At 35.6% G+C, this 21,541-nt stretch overlaps 2 protein-coding genes across 2 annotated transcripts in view; both read right to left on the bottom strand.

Moving 5' to 3' along the window:
- The window catches only part of LOC143613267 (homeobox protein knotted-1-like 2), a 30,764-nt gene extending 13,940 nt beyond the window's left edge, over window positions 1–16,824 (bottom strand). The window contains exons 1-3 of the mRNA XM_077087023.1: window positions 16,525–16,824; window positions 16,112–16,231; window positions 15,889–16,024 (exon numbers count right to left, since the gene is read on the bottom strand). Coding sequence (XP_076943138.1) covers window positions 15,889–16,024; window positions 16,112–16,231; window positions 16,525–16,824 — 556 coding nt within the window. The remainder of the gene's footprint in view (window positions 1–15,888; window positions 16,025–16,111; window positions 16,232–16,524) is intronic.
- Window positions 16,825–19,728: 2,904 nt separating this feature from the next.
- On the bottom strand, window positions 19,729–21,244 carry LOC143613274 (uncharacterized). Its single transcript, XM_077087028.1, has 3 exons — window positions 20,298–21,244; window positions 20,093–20,143; window positions 19,729–19,969 (listed from the first exon to the last, which is right to left on the bottom strand). The coding sequence occupies exons 1-3, from the start codon at window positions 21,112–21,114 to the stop codon at window positions 19,920–19,922; spliced, it is 918 nt and encodes a 305-aa protein (XP_076943143.1). The 5' UTR covers window positions 21,115–21,244; the 3' UTR covers window positions 19,729–19,919.
- Between the last annotated feature and the right edge of the window lie 297 nt (window positions 21,245–21,541).

The following is a 21,541-nucleotide window of genomic DNA, read 5'->3' as shown; positions in this document are numbered from 1 at the left end:
ATTTTATTTTAAACCCTTCCAAGACTACCTACTAACACAAGACCCGTTTAATATAGGTCTTGCTCGTTAAACCGATCTCTCTGATTATTCACGACACTATCTTTCAAGTTACTTGTTAATGAGGGTAATTTTTCATCCCCCGTTTTCCATCTTTCGTTTTGGGGGTGGCATTGCATACTTATTCAAATTCAAATGATTTATACTTGAGTCTTAAACCACAACACGTATTGTATATGTTTACTTAAATAAATGCTCGATTTGGTGTTATATGCTTTACATGATTATGTGCAAATTCTTGAATGCTAAGGCGGGTAGCCTCATCAAAGTATGATCATACGTTAATTCCGAGTATATATGGTATCCCCATATAGAAAGGTGTCGTCAATGTATTCTTATTGACGATTTCGTTATTGTCGTCAATGTATTCTTATTGACGGTTTTATTCTCTAAATTGTTGCTATTATTTATTGTTTTCATATACTAGTTGTGGATTTCATACTATATACTTATTGTCCAAAACTATGAAAATTGCTCACCAACCTTCGTGTTGACAAACTCTATTTTATGCAATGTTACAGGTTTGATGTTAGCTTGATTGGATTACTTAAAGAAACTTATTATCTTGGCTTTAGGATATTAGAAAATAAAAGAACAAGTTATTTGTTTATCTATCTATTTGGCATTTTGTATGAACAATTGTTATGTTATTTATGATGATATGGATTTAAATGAGTTGTTTAAATATTGTAACTTTATAGTGTCATTGTGCGATGAGCAATCATGTCGCGCCTCGACGTTTCCGCCTTCATTGGTCAGGGTGTGACAGATTGGTATCAGAGCCATCGACTATAGGATAGGTGGTTAGACGTAACAGCCTAGTATAGTTTATGCTCTAGGGTCCCTATACGTGTGCTCATACGTGTTTACCCTACTTGATTGTTTATTGCATTTATTAATTATTTATAAACTTGTTTAAAAATTTATCTCATCATAAATGTACACATACACACACTTTCAATAGTATTCTAAGGTATTTTTACCTTAAAACAAAACATTAGTTTTTATATTGTGTTTTATGGATCACAAGCTTAACTTTGATCTCGTTGTTTACAATCTCCTTAAAGCTAGATTCTATAATTTGTTTTGTGATGACCGTAGGGAACGAAACACTTGATTCGATCATTTGACAAAAAGATTCCAAGAATCAAAGGTGATTTACTTACCTGGGATGATTGGGTTTAGTGTTGGTTTCTAGGTCAAGCAACTCGAGTTATATGAGCCGACACTTTAAGTTGTCGTATGCGAGCGTTCCGGTCGCCTCCTTATTTTTGGTGTTGAAAACATAAAAGCCACGGTGATACGTGGACAAGTGTTTTTAACATCTCGTTGTATCTCCGTTTTATTGTATGTTATTATCATGATTTGAGTCAACAACATGAAAGACGCGGTGATACGTGCACATGTTCGACTCCATATATATTACTTTTACATAAGTTTTTATTGCCGGGATATCAAATCATGGTGGTTCATGTACGATTTTTCCAACTATATATATGTTTACAAGAAATTTTGTTGTTTTTTTTTCAGAATATCAAATCATGGTGGTTCATGTACGATTTTTCCGACTATATACAAATTTCAACATTTCAAAACGTCCAAATTTTAAATTCTCGAAACTTTGAAACATATACTTATATATACGTTTTTATCATTTGGTTTATGTATAAACTTTATTTCTACTAACATTCTCATCCTTATGACACTAGGATTCACGTAAAAAAAATAGTTATATACATCTTCTATTTTAAACTCAATGCCCTCAAACTCACTACAATTCTTTATAATTTTTAGAATGCCTCCGCTACGACGCCACTACCGCAAGGACTCTAGATGCAAGATGGCCGCTTTAGTAGCCGAACAATTCGCCGCTGTGATTCCCAAACTCCTAACTCGCTTGCAAGCAAACCAACCTCCACCCGTTGTAGCACCCGTTGAACCCACACCCGCTCCCTACTTGTATAAACAATTTACCGGTGCTAACCCAACCAAATTCCTTGGTACGAACTGTGCGACTACCTTGTTGCAATGGTTTGAAAAGATGGAAAGTGTGTTCCGACACAGCGAGTGCCCTGAAGCGAAAAAAACTAATTTTGCTTCGAGTATGTTTGAGGAAACTGCTCTTACGTGGTGGGGTAGTGTTATGCATCTCCAAGGGGCGGAAATTGCCATAGCGCTTCCATGGACCGAACTTAAGGAACTCATGATGAAGAAGTTTTGTCCCAAACACGAGCTCCAAAAGCTTGAAGCCGAATTTTGGGAATTGAAACAAGAAAGTGGTGATAATGCCACTTACTCGCTCCGTTTTCATGAATTGAGCACCCTTGTACCTCATTTGGTTACCCCGCTCGAACGTAAAATCGACAAATACATCGGGGGTTTACCCATGCTAATTCGGGACTCAGTCATAAGTAGCAAACCCGAGAACCTTGAGGATGCAATTACTCTAGCCGTTGCGCTATCGGAAAACCATGTTAAGGCGGGTACCCTAACGATCAAGAAGAAAAGTGATAAAAGCAAAACCGAACCCGCACCTCAAGCCAAAGTTGACCCACCACCTCAAGCCATCAACTACTCAAACTCTTCCCGCCACAACAACAAAAAGAAACCCAAACAAAACCACCGAAACTATGCCGTTACCCAACCGCAACCGCAACAACAACCCCAAGCTCCCCCACAAAATCGAAAACCCTATACCGGTACTTTTCCACTATGCAACAATTGTCAACTTCATCACCCATCTCACTTACCTTGTCGCCATTGCACCATTTGTAACCGTTTTGGCAATCTAGATAACACATGTCGTTCCGCACAACGTACTCAACCCAACAAACCAAGAACCACTCCACAAAACACCCAAAACAGCTTTGCACCTTACCCGCAAAACCCTCCTCAACAACCCCGAGCTTGCTTTAACTGTGGTGACCCAAATCATTTCCGCAACAATTGCCCATGACTCACTTTTGCAAACCACGCCCAAACCGTAACCATACCTTACTATCAAACCCAAGCCTACCAAGTCCAAACCTACCAACCTCAACTTCCCCAACTCAATGTACCACTCATCCAACCCATGCAAGCCATCCAAGCACCTCCTCCTCCACCACCTCATGCACCTCAAGGAAATCCCGGTAACCAAGGACAAGCTTTTATGATGAATGCTAATCAAGCTCAAGGGGCAAACGATGTTGTGAACGATATGTTTTTAGTGAACGAGCATTTGGCTTCTATATTATTTGATACGGGTGCCGATAGAAGTTTTATTTCATTAAAGTTTGAATCTACTCTTGCCGTACCTCGCACTAAACTTTCTCGACCCTTTTCTGTCGAAGTAGCCAATGGAAATTCTATCACCATAAACTCGGTCCTTCGTAATTGTTCTCTCACTCTTTGTAAGCGTAAATTCTCCATCGATCTCATTCCGATGCAAATGGGAAGTTTCGATGTCATAGTTGGCATGGATTGGTTATCTTTGCACCGTGCCGAAGTCATTTGTTATGATAAATTCATTCGGATTCCGCTTGTCAACGGTAAAACTCTCAAGGTCTACGGCAAAATGTTTCCTAAAAGGCTCAATCTCATGTCGTGTTCTCAATCGCAAAAATATTTACGCCAAAAGTATGTTCTGTTCCTAGCCCAAGCGGTGGTAAAAGACCACAAGGAAAGAAAAATCCAAGATATCTCCATTGTTTGTGATTTCCTCGACGTCTTTCCAGATGATGTTACCGGTCTTCCACCCATTCGTCCGGTTGAATTTCGAAACGATCTTGTGCCCGGCGCAATGCCCGTGGCCAAGGCTCCTTACCGTTTAGCCCCGTCGGAAATGCAAGAGTTATCAAACCAACTCGAAGAACTTTCCGACAAAGGATTTATTCGTCCAAGCTCCTCTCCTTGGGGCGCTCCCGTCCTCTTCGTGAAAAAGAAAGATGGCTCATTTCGCATGTGCTTCGATTATCGTGAACTCAATAAACTTACTATCAAAAATCGTTATCCTTGCCACGAATCGACGACCTCTTCGATCAACTCCAAGGCGCAACGTGTTTCTCCAAAATCGATCTTCGATCGGGATATCATCAGTTGCGTGTTCGCGAAGAAGACATTCCAAAAACCGCATTCCGTACTCGATATGGACATTTCGAATTTTTGGTCATGCCCTTCGGGTTAACCAATGCACCCGCGGTATTTATGGATCTCATGAACCGCGTTTTCAAACCGTTTCTAGATAAATTCGTTATTGTCTTTATTGATGACATTCTCATCTTCTCTAAATCCAAAGCCGAGCATGAGCATCACTTGCGTTCCATTCTCGAAGTCTTAAGAAAAGAACGACTTTACGCCAAATTCTCAAAATGTGAATTTTGGCTAGAGGAAGTTCAATTTTTGGGACACATCGTCAACGACAAGGGTATTCATGTTGATCCCGCAAAAATCGAAGCCGTCAAAGATTGGAAGACTCCGACTACACCCACGGAAATTCGATCTTTCCTCGGTTTGGCCGGATATTATCGGCGTTTCATCCAAAATTTTTCCAAGATCTCTTTACCCCTCACTTCCCTAACTCACAAAGGACAACCTAATGAATGGGGATCCAAACAAGAAGAAACATTTAATACTCTTAAACACATGCTTTGCAATGCTCCCGTTCTAACCCTTCCCGATGGAAACGACGACTTTGTAGTATTTTGCGATGCTTCTCATCAAGGTCTCGGTTGCGTTCTCATGCAACGAGGTCAAGTTATCGCGTATGCTTCAAGGCAACTCAAGGTCAACGAGAAGAACTACACGACTCACGATCTTGAACTTGGTGCCGTCGTTTTCGCACTCAAAATTTGGAGACATTACCTTTACGGAACGAAATGTGTGGTTTTTACCGATCACAAAAGCCTTCAACACATTTTTGACCAAAAAGATCTCAACATGAGACAACGAAGATGGGCTGAGTTACTTAGTGACTACGATTGCGAAATTCGCTACCATCCCGGTAAAGCGAATGTCGTGGTCGATGCCCTTAGTCGAAAGGTTAATGTCAAATCCGTCTTGCTTCTTAGCGTCACCGTTCAAACCGATCTTCAAGCCAAAATCTATCAAGCCCAACGTACCTCCGTTGACGAAGGCAACATGTACGACGAAATGTCATGTGGAGCTGAGCTTCAACTCGAAACAAAACCCGATGGCTTATTGTATTATCTCAATCGTTTATGGGTTCCCGATCGTGATGACCTTCGTACTTGCATACTCGATGAAGCTCACAAGTCACGATATTCTGTTCATCCCGGTGCGGATAAAATGTATTTCGATCTTCGTTCTACCTTTTGGTGGCCGGGTATGAAGAAAGACGTAGTAACGTACGTTTCGAAATGTCTTACTTGCTCTAAAGTCAAAGCCGAACATCAAAAACCCTTTGGGTTACTCGAGCAACCACCAATCCCCATATAGAAATGGGAAGACATTGCTATGGACTTTATAATGAAACTACCCACTACACAAAAAGGCAACGATAGCATTTGGGTGATTGTTGACCGACTAACCAAGTCCGCTCACTTTATTCCAATTCGAGAAAAATACTCCGTCGAGCAACTTGCCCAAATCTACGTTCGCGAAATCGTGTGTCGCCACGGTTACCTTTGACTATCATCTCCGATCGCGATGCTCGATTCACGTCTCATTTTTGGCGATCACTTCAAGAAACCTTGGGAACCCGTCTTGATCTTAGCACCGCTTATCATCCTCAAACGGATGGACAATCCGAACGTACGATTCAAACACTTGAGGACATGCTTCGAGCGTGTGTACTCGATTTCGGTGGGAATTGGGATTCTCACATTCCTTACATTGAATTCTCTTACAATAACAGTTTCCATTCTAGCATCGGTATGCCTCCTTTCGAAGCTCTCTACGGTCGCAAATGTCGTTCCCCGATTAGTTGGAATGAAATCGGTGAAGCTCAAATTGCCGGACCCGAAATGGTCCAAGAAGCCACTGACTGTATCAACCAAATTCGCAAGAACCTACTTGCCGCTAGAAGTCGACAAAAGAGCTACGCCGACAAACGGCGAAGACCGATCGAATTCAATGTCGACGATCTCGTCCTTCTCAAGGTATCCCCTTGGAAAGGAGTTGTTCGTTTTGGAAAGAAAGGAAAACTAGCTCCCCGTTTCGTAGGCCCATTCAAGATTCTTGAGCGAGTCGAAAAAGTAGCCTACCGACTCGAACTACCGGAAGATCTCACCGGTGTTCATCCGACCTTTCATGTTTCAAATCTCAAGAAGTGCTTAACCGAAGGTAGTCTCCATATACCTCTTGACGAAGTACAAGTCAATGAATCAATGATTATGGTTGAACGACCCGTTGAAATCATGGACCGCAATGAAAAGAAAACCAAGCGAAGTCGCATTAAGTTAGTTAAAGTTCGATGGGAATCACGGCGTGGCGCGGAGTTTACATGGGAACGAGAAGACTCGATGAAGGAGAAATATCCATATTTATTTACATCATCTTAATTTCGGGACGAAATTTCCTAAAGTAGGGGATACTGTGACATTTGTCAATTTCGGGTTATTTTATACTTGTATTTTTAATGTAAACCCGGCCCGTTTTGTATCCCGAACCTTTCGATATTATCAAAATGATGAATTGTATGTTAAATATTTGTTTTATAGTTGTTGGGTTAAAAAAAACACCCTTTTTGGTTCTTAAAATTCCCCGAAAACGCTCAAAACGAACTCCGGGGACTAAAACTACCAAAATGGAGACTTGAAGGACCCATTTGTAGTTTGTGCTTTCTTGGGTCTATAACGAACCCATTTTCATGAAACACCCTTTATGAAAGACCCATTCAACTTACCCTATATATACACACCCATCTTCTTTATTTGTGCTTGCTCATTTCTTCATTTCTCTCTCAAATTCTTGAATTCTAAGGTTGTTCTTCATAAGCTAATCTTTCATTTTAACTAACTTCTCAATACTTAAAGCATGATGTTACAACATATATATAATATACACTCCTTGTTTACCTTCGGTCTTTCATTTCTCCGGTCTCGGCCGGTTGAAACGTCGGACTAGTAAGGCAAGGTTACATGGAGGACTTTGTAGTCCTTGTTTATATATTTAACAAATCTAACTATATAACTTGTTATACTTCCTTAAATTCTACATATTTTAGTTTATTTTTCATATTTGTCAAGTTCCATGGTATTGGGTATGTGGTGACTAGCCTCGGTTTCATCCCGAGTTGAGAACCGAACCAAAAACCGAACTTTTGTTTAAAAGCTTTATTGTTAACTTTTTGAATGTAAAACTTGAGTATTATTATTTATAAGTTATTTTACAAGTTCCATGGTAATTGGGTATGTGGTAACCATCCTCCGTCTTATTCCGAGTCAAGGACCGAACCAAAAACCGAACTAAACCGAGTTCACTCGCTTAAAACACACAAGTGTGTTTTTAGCCACCAAAACTCATATTTTTCTTCAAGATTATATTTTAAATCAATTTTAGTTAATTTCTAAACATACTTGGCATGTCGGTAACCAACTTGATCTTATAACAAGTTCGAACCGATAAGGTCGTATACTCGCTTAACGAACGTTAAGGTTCTTCACAATAGAACTACATACTTGGTTAAGTCTATTTTGATTTTATTGAGCTATCTCATAACATTTATTATTTTGGGAAGTTAACTGTGAGCTTGGTCAATTATCAAGTCTCGAACCGACAAACCCGAACACTCGTTTAAACCTCGTTTTGGTATTCTTATAACCAAAGGTTTTGCAATATTGCATTTTAACCCACATTATTACTTAACATAGGTTGAGTAAAAAAAGAAAAAAAAAACTAATGAATAGAATACCGAGACCCGGTTTCGAGTAAACTTATTTTACAAAACTCGTTTCTTTAATTTCTCAAATATTTACATTTTAAATCCTAAACTTTATTTATTTACTTTATTTGTCATGTATTTTATTTTAAACCCTTCCAAGACTACCTACTAACACAAGACCCGTTTAATATAGGTCTTGCTCGTTAAACCGATCTCTCCGATTATTCACGACACTATCTTTCAAGTTACTTGTTAATGAGAGTAATTTTTCATCCCCCGTTTTCCATCTTTCGTTTTGGGGGTGGCATTGCATACTTATTCAAATTCAAATGATTTATACTTGAGTCTTAAACCACAACACGTATTGTATATGTTTACTTAAATAAATGCTCGATTTGGTGTTATATGCTTTACATGATTATGTGCAAATTCTTGAATGCTAAGGCGGGTAGCCTCATCAAAGTATGATCATACGTTAATTCCGAGTATATATGGTATCCCCATATAGAAAGGTGTCGTCAATGTATTCTTATTGACGATTTCATTATTGTCGTCAATGTATTCTTATTGACGGTTTTATTCTCTAAATTGTTGCTATTATTTATTGTTTTCATATACTAGTTGTGGATTTCATACTATATACTTATTGTCCAAAACTATGAAAATTGCTCACCAACCTTCGTGTTGACAAACTCTATTTTATGCAATGTTACAGATTTGATGTTAGCTTGATTGGATTACTTGAAGAAACTTATTATCTTGGCTTTAGGATATTAGAAAATAAAAGAACAAGTTATTTGTTTATCTATCTATTTGGCATTTTGTATGAACAATTGTTATGTTATTTATGATGATATGGATTTAAATGAGTTGTTTAAATATTGTAACTTTATAGTGTCATTGTGCGATGAGCAATCATGTCGCGCCTCGACGTTTCCGCCTTCATTGGTCGGGGTGTGACACAAAGCTCTTCGCATTGCAATGCCGTTTCCAAAAATTGAAGATACAAATCAAGAGATTGACCCTATTTGCCTTCTACCGCAAAAAGAACATGTCCAAAATCTTATTCAAATCCAACATAACTTCCATTCAATACATAAGAAATGTATTGAATCGATTCTTTTTACGGCCCTGGCGTAGGCGCAAGACGTGGCAATTTGCGGCAAATCATGGTTTGCATGGCTTAGATAGCCATGATGTACACAGTGGTACGTACTACATCAGTGTTGTATATTGGTAAGCGGAACCACCGAAAAAGGTATGTAACAAGTTTTAAATCAGAAAACTCTAGCGGGGAACATAGACATGTAGATACGAAAAGCACGGGTTTTTTTTCTTTCTTTCAGTTTCATTGATAGCAGAATATCCTGACTCTATAGGTGCGCTAGCGCTTTACTAATAGAATAAAAAAGAAAAATATAAGAGAGAACGACAACGAGAAAGTAAGTGGTGACTGGGGATAGACCGTAGTCTATTGCGACGACAGTGCATTGTAATCTATAGTGGCTGACTGGAAAGCGACGTTGGGTAGACCGTAATCAATTATGTGTGTGTGTGTATAGTGTTCTCGGGGTAGGACAAGAACGAGAAGAACAAAAAAATAAATGCAAGGATCTTAAGGGTCTGATTCCATGTAGAATAATGAAAATTCTGTAAATTGTTATGTATTATTAATCAATTATATATATATATATATAAGTAAAATGAGATAAATTCAAGTAAGCATAATTAAATACCATCTCATAATTATGGTAGCTATATAATAATCAAACTCTTCTATTATATCTACAATACTCTAATACTATCAACAATGCTTTCCTTTTGGTGGTGAACAATACTTTGGCTGACGAATAATGTTTCCAGCCTCTGATGAACAATACTTTAATCTAATGAGCAATACTTTCCTCGATGGACATTATTATCAGGGCAGATAAACATATACGCTTGATGAACAGCTCAACGAAAGTGATGAACAGTTCGCGAACAGGAACAATACAATGGATCACTAGGGGTTGTAACAAATTCGAACAAATATCACGAATCCAGAAAAGAAACAAGAATAAACAATCAAGAATAAGAACTGAAACGTGGAACCAGATCAAGGACAGGGTCGTAACAACTTGTCACCATGTCTATAGTTTGTATTTTAGAGCCTTATCGTTGGACCTAATCCTTGTTTGGTTCACATATGAAGTGCCAAATTGGAGGTGTGTGGGCCATGGGTCCGACAAATGGGTCAAAGTGTTTTTTTTTTTTTTTGTCAGCTTTATCATTTTAGTATTTATTTGATATATTTAGTTTATATCATGATGTAGTATTTGATAAATTTATTTTAGGGCTTTATTTACCTTGGAGGCTAAGCAAGGTATGCTTGTTTAGGTTACTCATTAGGTGTATATAATAGGGGATTAATGGTTTGTCTTGGATGCAATTACTTGATAAAATTGTCATTCTTGCTTTTTCTTGGTCCGTGATTTTGGTTTATCAAATGAAGGGTCTTGGATTTTAATTGGTATCAGAGCTATAGGCTCTTGATATTTGTGTTTGCAACAACAACAATAGATGAAGGAAAATGTTTTTCATTCGTTTTTCTTTTTTTGGCCTATGGCAAGAATAGCACAAGCGATTGGGCACTAGGTTTGTTGTGATCAGTTTAGAGCAAGGGAGTACAAGTTTTAGGCCAATAGTATGTAGGGAAGCGAGCAACGAGTTCGTTTTGAATCCATGGTTTAGAAGCAAGATCATTTCCAACATGCTAAAAGTAATTAGCAAAGACAAGTCAGTCAGTTTTTTAACCAAGAAAAACACAATAAGAATCAAAAAGAAAGAAAATAAGAGCATAAACAACAAAAGATCATAAATATTTAGCAAAAAATTAAAAAGGGTGGGGGTGGATAGCAAGAAGCAAAGAATGATCAATAGCAAGTTCAGAAACAAAAAAAACTAGAAAGTATGGAAGATGATACAACAAAGAGCATTTTACCGGTCCGAGAGCAAGGGAACGTATCACTTTAGTGTTTGAAGTTTATAAGAATCAAATTACACGATGCAGATAGTTTTGATGAAAATGATCTTGAAGGATTATGGCATTTGGGAGACGGTTCTTTTAGCAGAAGTAGTACATGAAAAAGTAATTCATACAACAAAAGCAATGATCTTCCAAACATTTTCAGGAGATGGTTAATTTGATGCAAGTTTCACAATACCTGAATGCGAAGGAAGTATGAGATTTTTATTAAAGCTCGATAAATGGGAGCATATCTGGTTTAGAATGAGCATGTTTACAAACTCTGAGGAGTGCCCTAGAAAGTTTAAAGATGAAAGAGAATGCGCAAATGTAGATGAGCTTGCAGTTAAGTTAATTAGTACAAGAGCAAAAATTTAAAAGCCTTTGGTCTAATCTCAAAGACAAGGTACTCAAAAGAAAACTACTCAACTAGGTTCCTAAAAAGTTTCTTCGCATCATAGCATCGATCAAGTAGTATTAAGAAGTTGACAAGATGCCATTTGAAGAAGTAATTGGAAGTATAAAGCCTTATGAAGATTTGACCCGAAAAACCTAAACCTAGAAAGCCGTAAGAGATTTTGGTGGATTTCAAGTTTAGATTTAAAACTTTCAAACTCTAGAAACCTGGAAAAAAAAATCCAAAACTCGAAGAACAAACCCGAATAACATCCCAAACAAGTATCTCATTAATATGAAAAAAAAAGGTGAAAAATTGGGAATCAAAGATTTTAAGGTAGATTACTGAATTTTTAAATGGAGGACTCTCATTAATTTAACCCAAATTCATGGATATGGGTCTTACCAAAACCAGATAGCTCTTAAACAGTTATAACATCTCATTAAATTAAAAATTAATCTTACCAATTATTTGATGTGAAAATCCTATAAAATGGGGATATACTACAATTTAATATCCAATTTAAAAAGAAAAAGATATTATTTATAATTAATAAACGATTTTATAGTAAAAAAACATAAGCGGGTCATGGGTCACCAAATCCAGATAGTTTTTAAACGGGTTATAACATATCATTTATTTATGAAACCCTTTCATCATCAAACCCTAAGTATATTATTAACTTTCTTACAATAAAGAAAATTAAAATCCCAAAAATAAATATTAAAAAACGAAAAATGTAAAACAACAATTCTCTCAAACCATCATATTGCTTAATTTGTAAATGAAAGTTTCTCACGCATTTGATCCGAATTCACGGGTAAATGTCTCACCAAATCCAGATAGCTCTTAAACGGGTTATAACATCTCATTATATTAAAAATTAATCTCATAAAATATTTGATATGAAAATCCTATAAAACAGGGATATACTAAAAATTAATATCCTATTTTATTTAAAAAAATATATTATTTAAAATTAATAAATAATTTTATAATAAAGAAAATAAACGGGTAATGAGTATCACCAAACCCAGATAACTTTTAAACCGGTTTATAACATATCATCTATTTGTGAAACCATTTTATCATTAAACCTCAAGTATATTAATTATTAATTAAATTTCTTACAATAAATAAAATTAAAATCCAAATAGACATATATAAATATTGAAAACGAAAATGTAAAACAACCCCCGTAATACGGGGGATAAAATCTAGTTACTAATAAAATAATTCTAAATTATAACATTCAACTTAATTACATTTAACATATTTTAATCTATTATAATATTATTAATACATGTGTTCCTTAATGAGTTTGAGTTTTATTTCAAAGTTTCATGGTAGTTATTTTTTATTTTGGTTTTCGGTTTCTGTTCGGTTTTAGTTTTTATAAATTTGTTTCGTTTTAGTTTCGTTTCGGTTCGATTTTGATTTCTTTTTCGTTTTAGGCGGGTTTAACTTTACTCAGTTTTTCGTTTTTGTTTTTACAGCTTTTATTTTGGATCGTTTCAAATTTATCAGTTTTAGTTTTTCAGTTTGATATCGGTTTTTTGTTTTACTTTTATTGGTATTTGGTTTTATTTAGGATTTCGGTTTTGTTTTTTTTTAGTTTTTTTATATTTAGTTTCATTTCAATTTGTATTTAGTTCGTTTGGTGTTTGGTTTTAGTGCCTATCGAAAAATGAAAAACATATGGAGGATTCACTAATTAAGTGAAAGGTTCACATGAGTTTCAACTTTAAAGTGGGTTGAAGTCATTGAAGCTTTATATATATATTTTTATCTTCATAACCAGGAATAATGAATTTGCATTTGGTCTAAAGGATTTCAAAAGCTAAGAGCGTTTTATGTGCTACCCTTCATTTTTCTTCTAAGTCTTCAAGTGTGTTATTTCAATTTTCATTTATAAAAATAGGTAATTTTATAAATGTTTTGATTTACTTTGGCCTGGGTCAAAATGGGTTATTTTAAAAGGGTATCGGTTGTTTAGTTCTGGTCAACGAGTCAGTATAAAAAGGTGCCGATTTTTTTTGGGTTTCAACGGGTCTTTTTAAAATCGTATCGATTTGGTTCGGGTTATAACGGGTCAATTTTAGAATATATCGATTTGGTTCAGGTTAAAAATGTATCATTCTCAAAAAGTAGCAATTGGATTCTGGTCAAAACATGTCATTTTAAAATGATTTCGATTTGGTTTTGGTTCTTAAATGCGCTTTGGACGTGCCTTAGTTTATTAGGGTGCAAAACTTTTCATATGAAATGCAAAAACAGTTTTCGTAGTCAGTTAGTCACTATATTTGTTAGATTGGTGTATGAATGTTTATGTCATCAACTGTGTTCCTGGTCTAGAAAAAAAAGAAGTCCGAATAATTCTTGGATACTTATCGGGAATCTTTTCTGGATGCTTATTTTTTGATTTGCTTGCTTTCAAGACTAATGTTAGTGTAGTTTGTTTTCTGTTAATATTATTTTTAAAAGTTATGAAGTTTATGTTTTTAAGTTTTAATTTTTTTTCGTAAACATTCTGCTATGTAAAGTCATTCTTTGTAAGTTTATATATTTCAATACTTTGTTTGCATATTAATATGAACTGTAATTAAAAATCATTTTGTTGTCTCAAAAAATCTATTAAAAAATAACTTGTCGTTTGAAATTATATATATGCTTATTTGACGATTTTTATCTTTCCGTCCGTGTCGTATACGAGTCAATAACCTAGTATCTATAGATTGCAGCAGTATAATTTATGCCGAAACATTTATAAGATGCAATATCTACATGTTAAAGATAATTGATTAATTGTTAAATAACAATCCGTTTAAAAAATTTGTTTATAATAATAACTAGAAGCAATGACTCTTTAAGTGTACGTGTATGAAAGATAATGTAGTGAGAAAGAGAATTAGAATAGAAAATTAAGGTAAACAAATTGTTTTATATGCTATATTTATAGCCGTTTCGATATATATGCATTTGATTCGATTTCGTTTTAAGTAAAATATATGTCGGCACTAGATAAAAATAGGCACGTTGAAATGATATCTTCAAAATTTATAAAAATATATATTTTAAAAATTATAATAGAAAAACTAAATATAAGTAAACTTAATTATATATATTAATATAATATTCAAAACAAAATTTTGAAAAAATCTAGTCAGTTCGACTAGTGGCACTTGGCATTTTCTGATTGGATTAAAATTCATTCGGGTGATGATTAATATTCAGATTAATAGACTGTTTTTTGGTAGACATTCTTGAGAGTTGATCATTCAGATCGACAAAATGTGACTTTAACAAACTAAAATATACATTTTGGAAAATTTCCCTAATCTTAACAAAGTATAAAGAGATTCTACAAGCAAAGGGGATGCTAATTCCTATGAAAACAAGTCAAAGATTGTTTACGAGTCGGGCCCGAGTTAAGCCAGGATGGGTTCGAGCTCGAGCTCAAAATTAAACGAGATCGCTTGGCTTAGCTCGAGTTCGAGCCTGAAGTTAAACAAGTCTATGATCGAGCCAAAGAGCCTACCGAGCTTAGGTCGAGCTCTGATTAGTTACAAAAATGAGCCATTTTGGCTCAGATCGTTTCAAATCAAGCTTTTTTTAGATAATTTTGTTTGAGCTTTTATCGAGTGAGCTACAAGCCGCAAGCTTTTTAACAACCATTAATTATTGTAAGTGTAATCTCATATCTTGAACATACCAAATACATTCTTTTAATACTAATTAAACCATCACAACATTTGGGTAAATGCTGCACCTCTTCTCGAAAGGGTATGTCGATTAAGGTATGTACAATCGCCAACACTCTAGCAGTCTCATAAGTGGAAACTTTATCATAATTAAGACTAAATCTCATCGATGGTCATGTGGCTTGTTTTTATTGGTCTCAGCTTCTCCCTCTTTTTAGCGCCCCCCCAACATACTAGCGCCTCCCCCATTGGTGCCCTTGACGCGCATGTGTTCAGTGCACTTGACATTATCATGTGTGACGCCCCTATGACCTTCCACAACACATAGTCTAAAGTTACCACCACTCTAATTAGTTAGTACTAAGCATCTTTGCCACTCCACTTAAGTTACTAGTGGTTAGTAGTAACATATCACTTACATCAAATGCCACTTCTCTAATACTAAGCTGCTTGCAACTACTATACCAAGTTGCCATTGAAGATTAGTATCATGTATCCACTTATCTTAGTTATACCATTGATGATGAGTTCCACTCAAATTTTCATAACCCATGCAAATCTTAAACTTTTCACCACCGGCGGCACCGCTACTTGAAGCACAGCAGCGTTGTTTCTTGATCCCTACTGGGGCATCAACTTGAACCTTGCCAAGGTGCTGCTTTAGAAATCGCCAAGGAGACAATGCCCCTTGGAACCCTTATCGTAGGGGTTTCGTTCCTTAGAACCGTTAGAGGTTTCATACGGAGAACTACTTCAAAGGAGGCGTCATCGCCGCCGAAGACCGGTGAAACAAAAATAATAAAACAATAAACGAAATTCCTATGGACAAAGCATATATGACTCTATACATGAGATGCATGATAATTATCCTTGATTGTAATTGTACGGAGAGAGATAGAGAGACCTGTATAGTTGGTTAAAGAAGTTCCATTGCATAGATCGGAAAGCTGTGTCTGCATATCGTTCAAAAACATGGTAGCTTCATCGAAAGGGCGAGCTAATTCCGATTTGTATCGATCCAGCATCTCACAGTAAGTTTCCTTCAAAATAGAAGTCGCAAATTAATTTAGCAATAAATTAACACACACAAACACACAGTATGTAGTACGTCAATTCGATCTAACAACCATGAATTCGTCAAGCTCTGGATCGTCGCCTATGCAAGAACTCGCACTGAACCTCCGACTGAAATTATTCTCTCTTATAATTTCGTTAAACAAATTCTCCATATCCGGTGGAGCTCCGACCTGATAACAATCAAACACGCATGGTATATATGTGATTCTTCATCAACCCTAGCAAAGATTTTGTTTACAACAAAACGGATACGCTCACAAATTTTTTATAGATCTAGATGGTTTAATAAAACTAGCTAGATTAATTAATTATAGGTGGTTTTGTTAATCACTTTGTCAAGTCGCACGATGGATTTTGCTACCCCTCATGCGACTTGACTAGTTTTCAAGCTGCCATGTGATTAACAAAATCACCAAGGTCTGTAAAAAAAATTCCGTACCCTTTGTCACACGCATACTCGTACCTTTTGACAAGCGATATACGCGTGAAGCATCTTAGGGTAAAGTGGATGAGACATAATTTTGTCTCGATTTGTAGATGAAAATTCGTCTTCCACCTCTTCAGATAATCTGTTACTCTTATTATTATTATTATTATTATTATTATTATTATTATTATTATTATTACTAATTCGGGTTTGAATATTGGAGCAGGATCCAAATACCGCTGGAATCTTCCGCTTCTGGCGAACATCCGGTGACTGATCATCATCATGATCCCGTACATGGTCATGATAACTCATTACTCCGTACATGTCCTCCATTATCAATCGATCAATAAATAAGGCCTTGGGACATGTGATTGAGATGTGATTTTGAAAAGAAAGTAATATGGGCAAGTTTATTATTATTATTATTATTATTATTAGCGTACAAACAAGGAGAAGAAAGTCCCAGCAGCAGCACCTGAATGTGTAGTCTCGTCTATCATGATCATCATGCACCACCTCCTTCCTTTTTTGGTTAGTTCCACGCGCCACTCACGCGCGTTGGTTACTTGATTCAGAAAGTGCGTTTACTAGAGTTCTCATCCGTTGGATGTGTTTTAAGGTGTGGTTGATGGGGGTACTTAGGGTTTCCATGCCAGCTATCTTTATTTATTACAAAAAGAATTAAGAGCATATTTAATTAAGTTCACACTTAATTATAACTTTAAGCCATTCCTACTTTACTAAGATGGCAAAGTGGTTAATGATTTTAATTCATATCAAACATAAGGGGGTGTTTGGGATTCATTTTGAAGCCTGCTTTTACATTTTTAACTTTTAGAAAAGAGTTAATGGTCATTTTTATCCTTGTAGTTTGCTACTTTTACCACTTCAGTCTAAAGTTTGAAATTTTGTCAATTTAGTTCTTATAGTTTTTTAAACATTAGTCAATTACGTCCCCTCCTGGTCTAAAGGCATCCAACTCTGCTGTTAGTCTAAGGAGATTTTTTGTCTTTCTTCTTTCTATGTTGAGTTAATGGTCATTTTCGTCCCTGTGGTTTGATGATTTTTGCCACTTCAGTTCAAAGTTTGAAATTTTGTCAATTTTAATATTTATTTTATTTTTGTCTATAACGCCTAAGAGTATAATTCAAGCCCAAAACCATCAAGCATTGACCAAAACAGGCGTACATTTACTCTGTCGACAACAATAATCATACCCCCCTCATATTTACCTCTCATATTTAGTTTCTAGGCATTTCCTAAACTCTCCCCTCCCCCCTCCCCCCCTAGGGGAATTTAATGGTAAAGTGGTCAGGGTAATTCCCTGAAACCGAACATACCGAAAAACTAACAATCGTTTCTTTGATTAATGCATAATAGTTAGGGTTTAGAGATTAACATATCGTAGCACACATCTGGATCGAAATCAACATCAGGAGGTCGAATATCCCACATTTCCATGTTTGCTCAAGAAATCGATACACTAAATCGCATGTGTTTTCTTCAAATCGTGGTGTTGTTTTTGAATTCGTTGAACTCTAGGGTTTTCTATGGCTAAACGATATTGATGATGTCTAAAAATACGATTATAACCCTCACGTAAGGGAACATGATAAAAAAGTAACGGCATAGTTAGATGCCGTTAGACGGAGGAACATAATTATTGGCTAATGTTTAAAACTATGAGGACTAAATTGACAAAATTTTAAACTTTGGACTGAAGTGGCAAAAGTATCAAACCAAACGGACGAAAATGACAATTAACTCAAAATAAAAAGGAGAAAGACAAAAATGCCCTTAAACTAACGGCATAGTTGGGTGCCGTTAGACGAGGGGACGTAATTAGCTAATGTTTAAAACTATGAGGACTAAATTGATAAAATTTCAAACTTTATACTGAAGTGACAAAAGTAGCAAACCATAGGGACGAAAATGACCATTAACTCTTTAGAAAAATTTATAAGATTTTTGGTAGTAAAAAGTTGAGTTGGGAAAACAAGACTTTGGCAGTAAAAGTTGAAAAGTTACAACATTGCGACTTTTTTAACTTTTGCCAAAATAAAATGAGGCTTCAAAAAGGAATCCCAAACACCTCCTAATATTTAGCAGTTCAAAAAAATATGCTTTTAGTTTAGATCATTTCTAAAAGCTAGCAAGTTTGTGTACTAATCAAATAATAAGTTGGGTTGTTGTTAGTTAACTCGGAAGCCCACATGCTTAACACGTGAGGGTATTAAATGCCCCATACAATGTTTAACCATGTCTTCTTCATTTTCTAGCTTTGATATCGTCGATCTTCGCCATCTCTCACCTACAAATTCGTCAACGATGGTTTTTTTTATATGTAGAAGGCCGATAATAATCAAAACATCATGAACTAAAAGTAAACGTGGACGTCAATTTTATAGCTACTCCCAACTAGTAGTATTCCAAAACCTAAATTCAACCATGATTGAACTACAATCATCTTTAAAATTTCCATTTTTGTTCAAGCAATTAAAGTGAGATATTAAGAGCATTGTGGTAGTACTTACGATATAATAAAATAATTAAGTATTAGTTGACCGGAAGAAGTTATGTATTCCGAGCTCACTGATTATTAGTTCTACTACAGGCAACGATTCTTAAATGTCATTTGTTGGTTAATTGCAAAATAATTTGTTTAATCTGTAATGCTATAATTATAATTTTATAATAAAAATAATTAAACATTAGTTTTTATTTGTATCTTTATATTTTTAATATTTTTTATGTTATTTTAAATATTTTTTGTATTGGTTTTTTGATAATTAATGAGAACATAATTTATTTGTTAATATTTATTATTTAATTTTAAATGAAAAAAGGCAGGGAGTGGGTTGAGCTAGGTTAGAGCCACCCTCACTCAAGTTGGGTTGATTAATTGTGTTGAAGTAGGCAATCACCTATCACGTTTTGATTGGTTAGTGACACGGGTTCATTTGGGAACACGATGGAAAGTACCCTTTTCGGCCTTATAAGACCTCGGATGTGTAGCTTGTAGGTGGGACGAAAAAAACCGAATGTATATTAGAATACTATCTAAAACTTTTAAATTAAAATAGACATACAAGTATACAACTCATGATTCGGTTTCAATTTTAACTATTTAAGTTTTAATATCACTTTGAGAACGTACATCCAAGCAAAAACTAGAGCTAAACTTTCATGTATCGATATATATCTTATATTTATTATATCAATATTTGTATGTTTTATCTAAAAACATGAAAAGTAAAAAAGTAAAGCAAACAAAACTTAGACTCAATAAGATACTCCCACTCAATTAGGTACAGCTTTCTTTTTCTATATTTGGCTTACAAATAGGCCTCACTTTAAGCATTCAATATTGACAAGGACGACATAATTTGGTATTTCTTCATTTTCTTGCTTCTTTCTCCGAAGACATTTCACATTTGAAAAGACATCAACCAGAACACGATTGTAGCAATCAATGATCCTATAAATCATGGATATCGACAAAATCATTATATATGTATGGATTCGAATACCCATAGAATTATTGTAGTGTGTTATGGCCTATTTGATAAAAATAAAATAAAATAAATAACATTATAATAACCTGGTAAACTGTCCATTGCTGAAATAGCCCCTCCAACCGATACTTTGATAACTACATGAATCATAAAAATTAATTATTATTTGTATTTGTAAATCTAAAAAAGCTTTGAATATTTTGTATCATATAACAAAATTCGTGTATAACATGTAACTTCATTGTACTAGGTTTTTAATAAGGTGCTTGGCTAGCTAGAAAAGAAACTTACGTGTGTCACAATTTGAAGTAGAATTCCAACTCCCACACATACACAACTGCCCAAATCGTCCCACATCATGCCCACAAGATCCACCCGTTGCCTCGCACGCTTTACAAAATGAATCATTACTCGCCTCCACATCATACTTGACTCGTATTCCATAAGACCACTCGGATGGCCCACTAACTCGTAGAGGTGCGAGGGTATATGCACTACTATACCCTTGGCACTCTAATTTACTAAGATTTACACTCTTAATTTTATCAAAAGGTAAAGCACAACAAACAGGTGGGCCCACCCCATAAGATAAGCCCATACGAGCGAGACCAAGAGCCATCCAACCTTCACAACCATAATACTCTTCGCAACCCATGCCCGAAACATTTCTACATGGTACATGGTTTCCAGCTGGAAAGCCTTGAAACAGTGGTGACTGGGTCGAACAACCTAAAAGCATGAAGACATTATCTGCACTTGGGTTCAAGTAAGGAGCCCGCCAATGCTCCACCACGAACCCATTTCCTCTGCCTCCTAGCACAATGGAGTCACAAGTAGACAAATGTGGATCGTGTAATGTCAGTGACCGATAAGCATAATCTATATTTAGAACCCTGTAAGAGCCTGAACTAATATGAAACATAAGAACATCATTGATGCAAAACAAGAGGTCTCTAAAACCCGAGTGACCACATCCCGATTGAAGAGCAAACGGGTAATCTATAGTTATATTGCCACAATAGGACCGACATACATGTGACGCACCGAAACTATACACTAATGGAACAAACAATACTTGTAATGAGATAAAGATAAGTAGTCTGGACATGGTGTGGGAGGTTGACAAGATTAATTTGACTCAAAAGAGCATGGATTTGGGAATTGAAGTAGTAATTGAGTAGGGATACTTTGCTTGTGATGGTCGAAAGTGGTATGCTTTAGTAAAGAATCTTGGTGAATTGTTTATGGTTTTTCGGTTTGTCTTTTTGGGTTTTTTATTGTTTTGGGCTGGCCCAACTTTTGTGACTTGTTTTTTTGCTTTAGTATGCTTTTTAGCTTATATGGTGCACTCGAATATGCTTTTTGCAACAACGGCCCGTGCTTGTTTGGTAACTATTTTAATTTTCAACTTACAATTCACACACACACATATACATACATACATACATATATATATAGGAAAGTTAACAGACAAATGAAATTAACGCATTAATTGTAAGAATCATGTAGAGTAATTACATAATTACTCTACTTGA

Source organism: Bidens hawaiensis, unplaced genomic scaffold (genome assembly GCF_021521415.1).
Source record: "Bidens hawaiensis isolate Kalapana, Puna unplaced genomic scaffold, B.hawaiensis_p1.1 tig00036989_1, whole genome shotgun sequence".
NCBI classification, from domain to species: domain Eukaryota; kingdom Viridiplantae; phylum Streptophyta; class Magnoliopsida; order Asterales; family Asteraceae; genus Bidens; species Bidens hawaiensis.
Note: the sequence above shows the minus strand (reverse complement) of the source record. Positions and strands in the feature narration are given on the sequence as shown.

Bases quoted from the DNA above. Each gene is read 5' to 3' on its own strand.
- LOC143613274 (XM_077087028.1), bottom strand. From the start codon at position 21,114: ATGTCCAGACTACTTATCTTTATCTCATTACAAGTATTGTTTGTTCCA. The intron at 20,144-20,297 runs GTAAGTTTCTTT...TGATTCATGTAG, and splicing joins TACTTCAAATTGTGACACAC to TTATCAAAGTATCGGTTGGA. The intron at 19,970-20,092 runs GTTATTATAATG...CATGATTTATAG, and splicing joins AGCAATGGACAGTTTACCAG to GATCATTGATTGCTACAATC.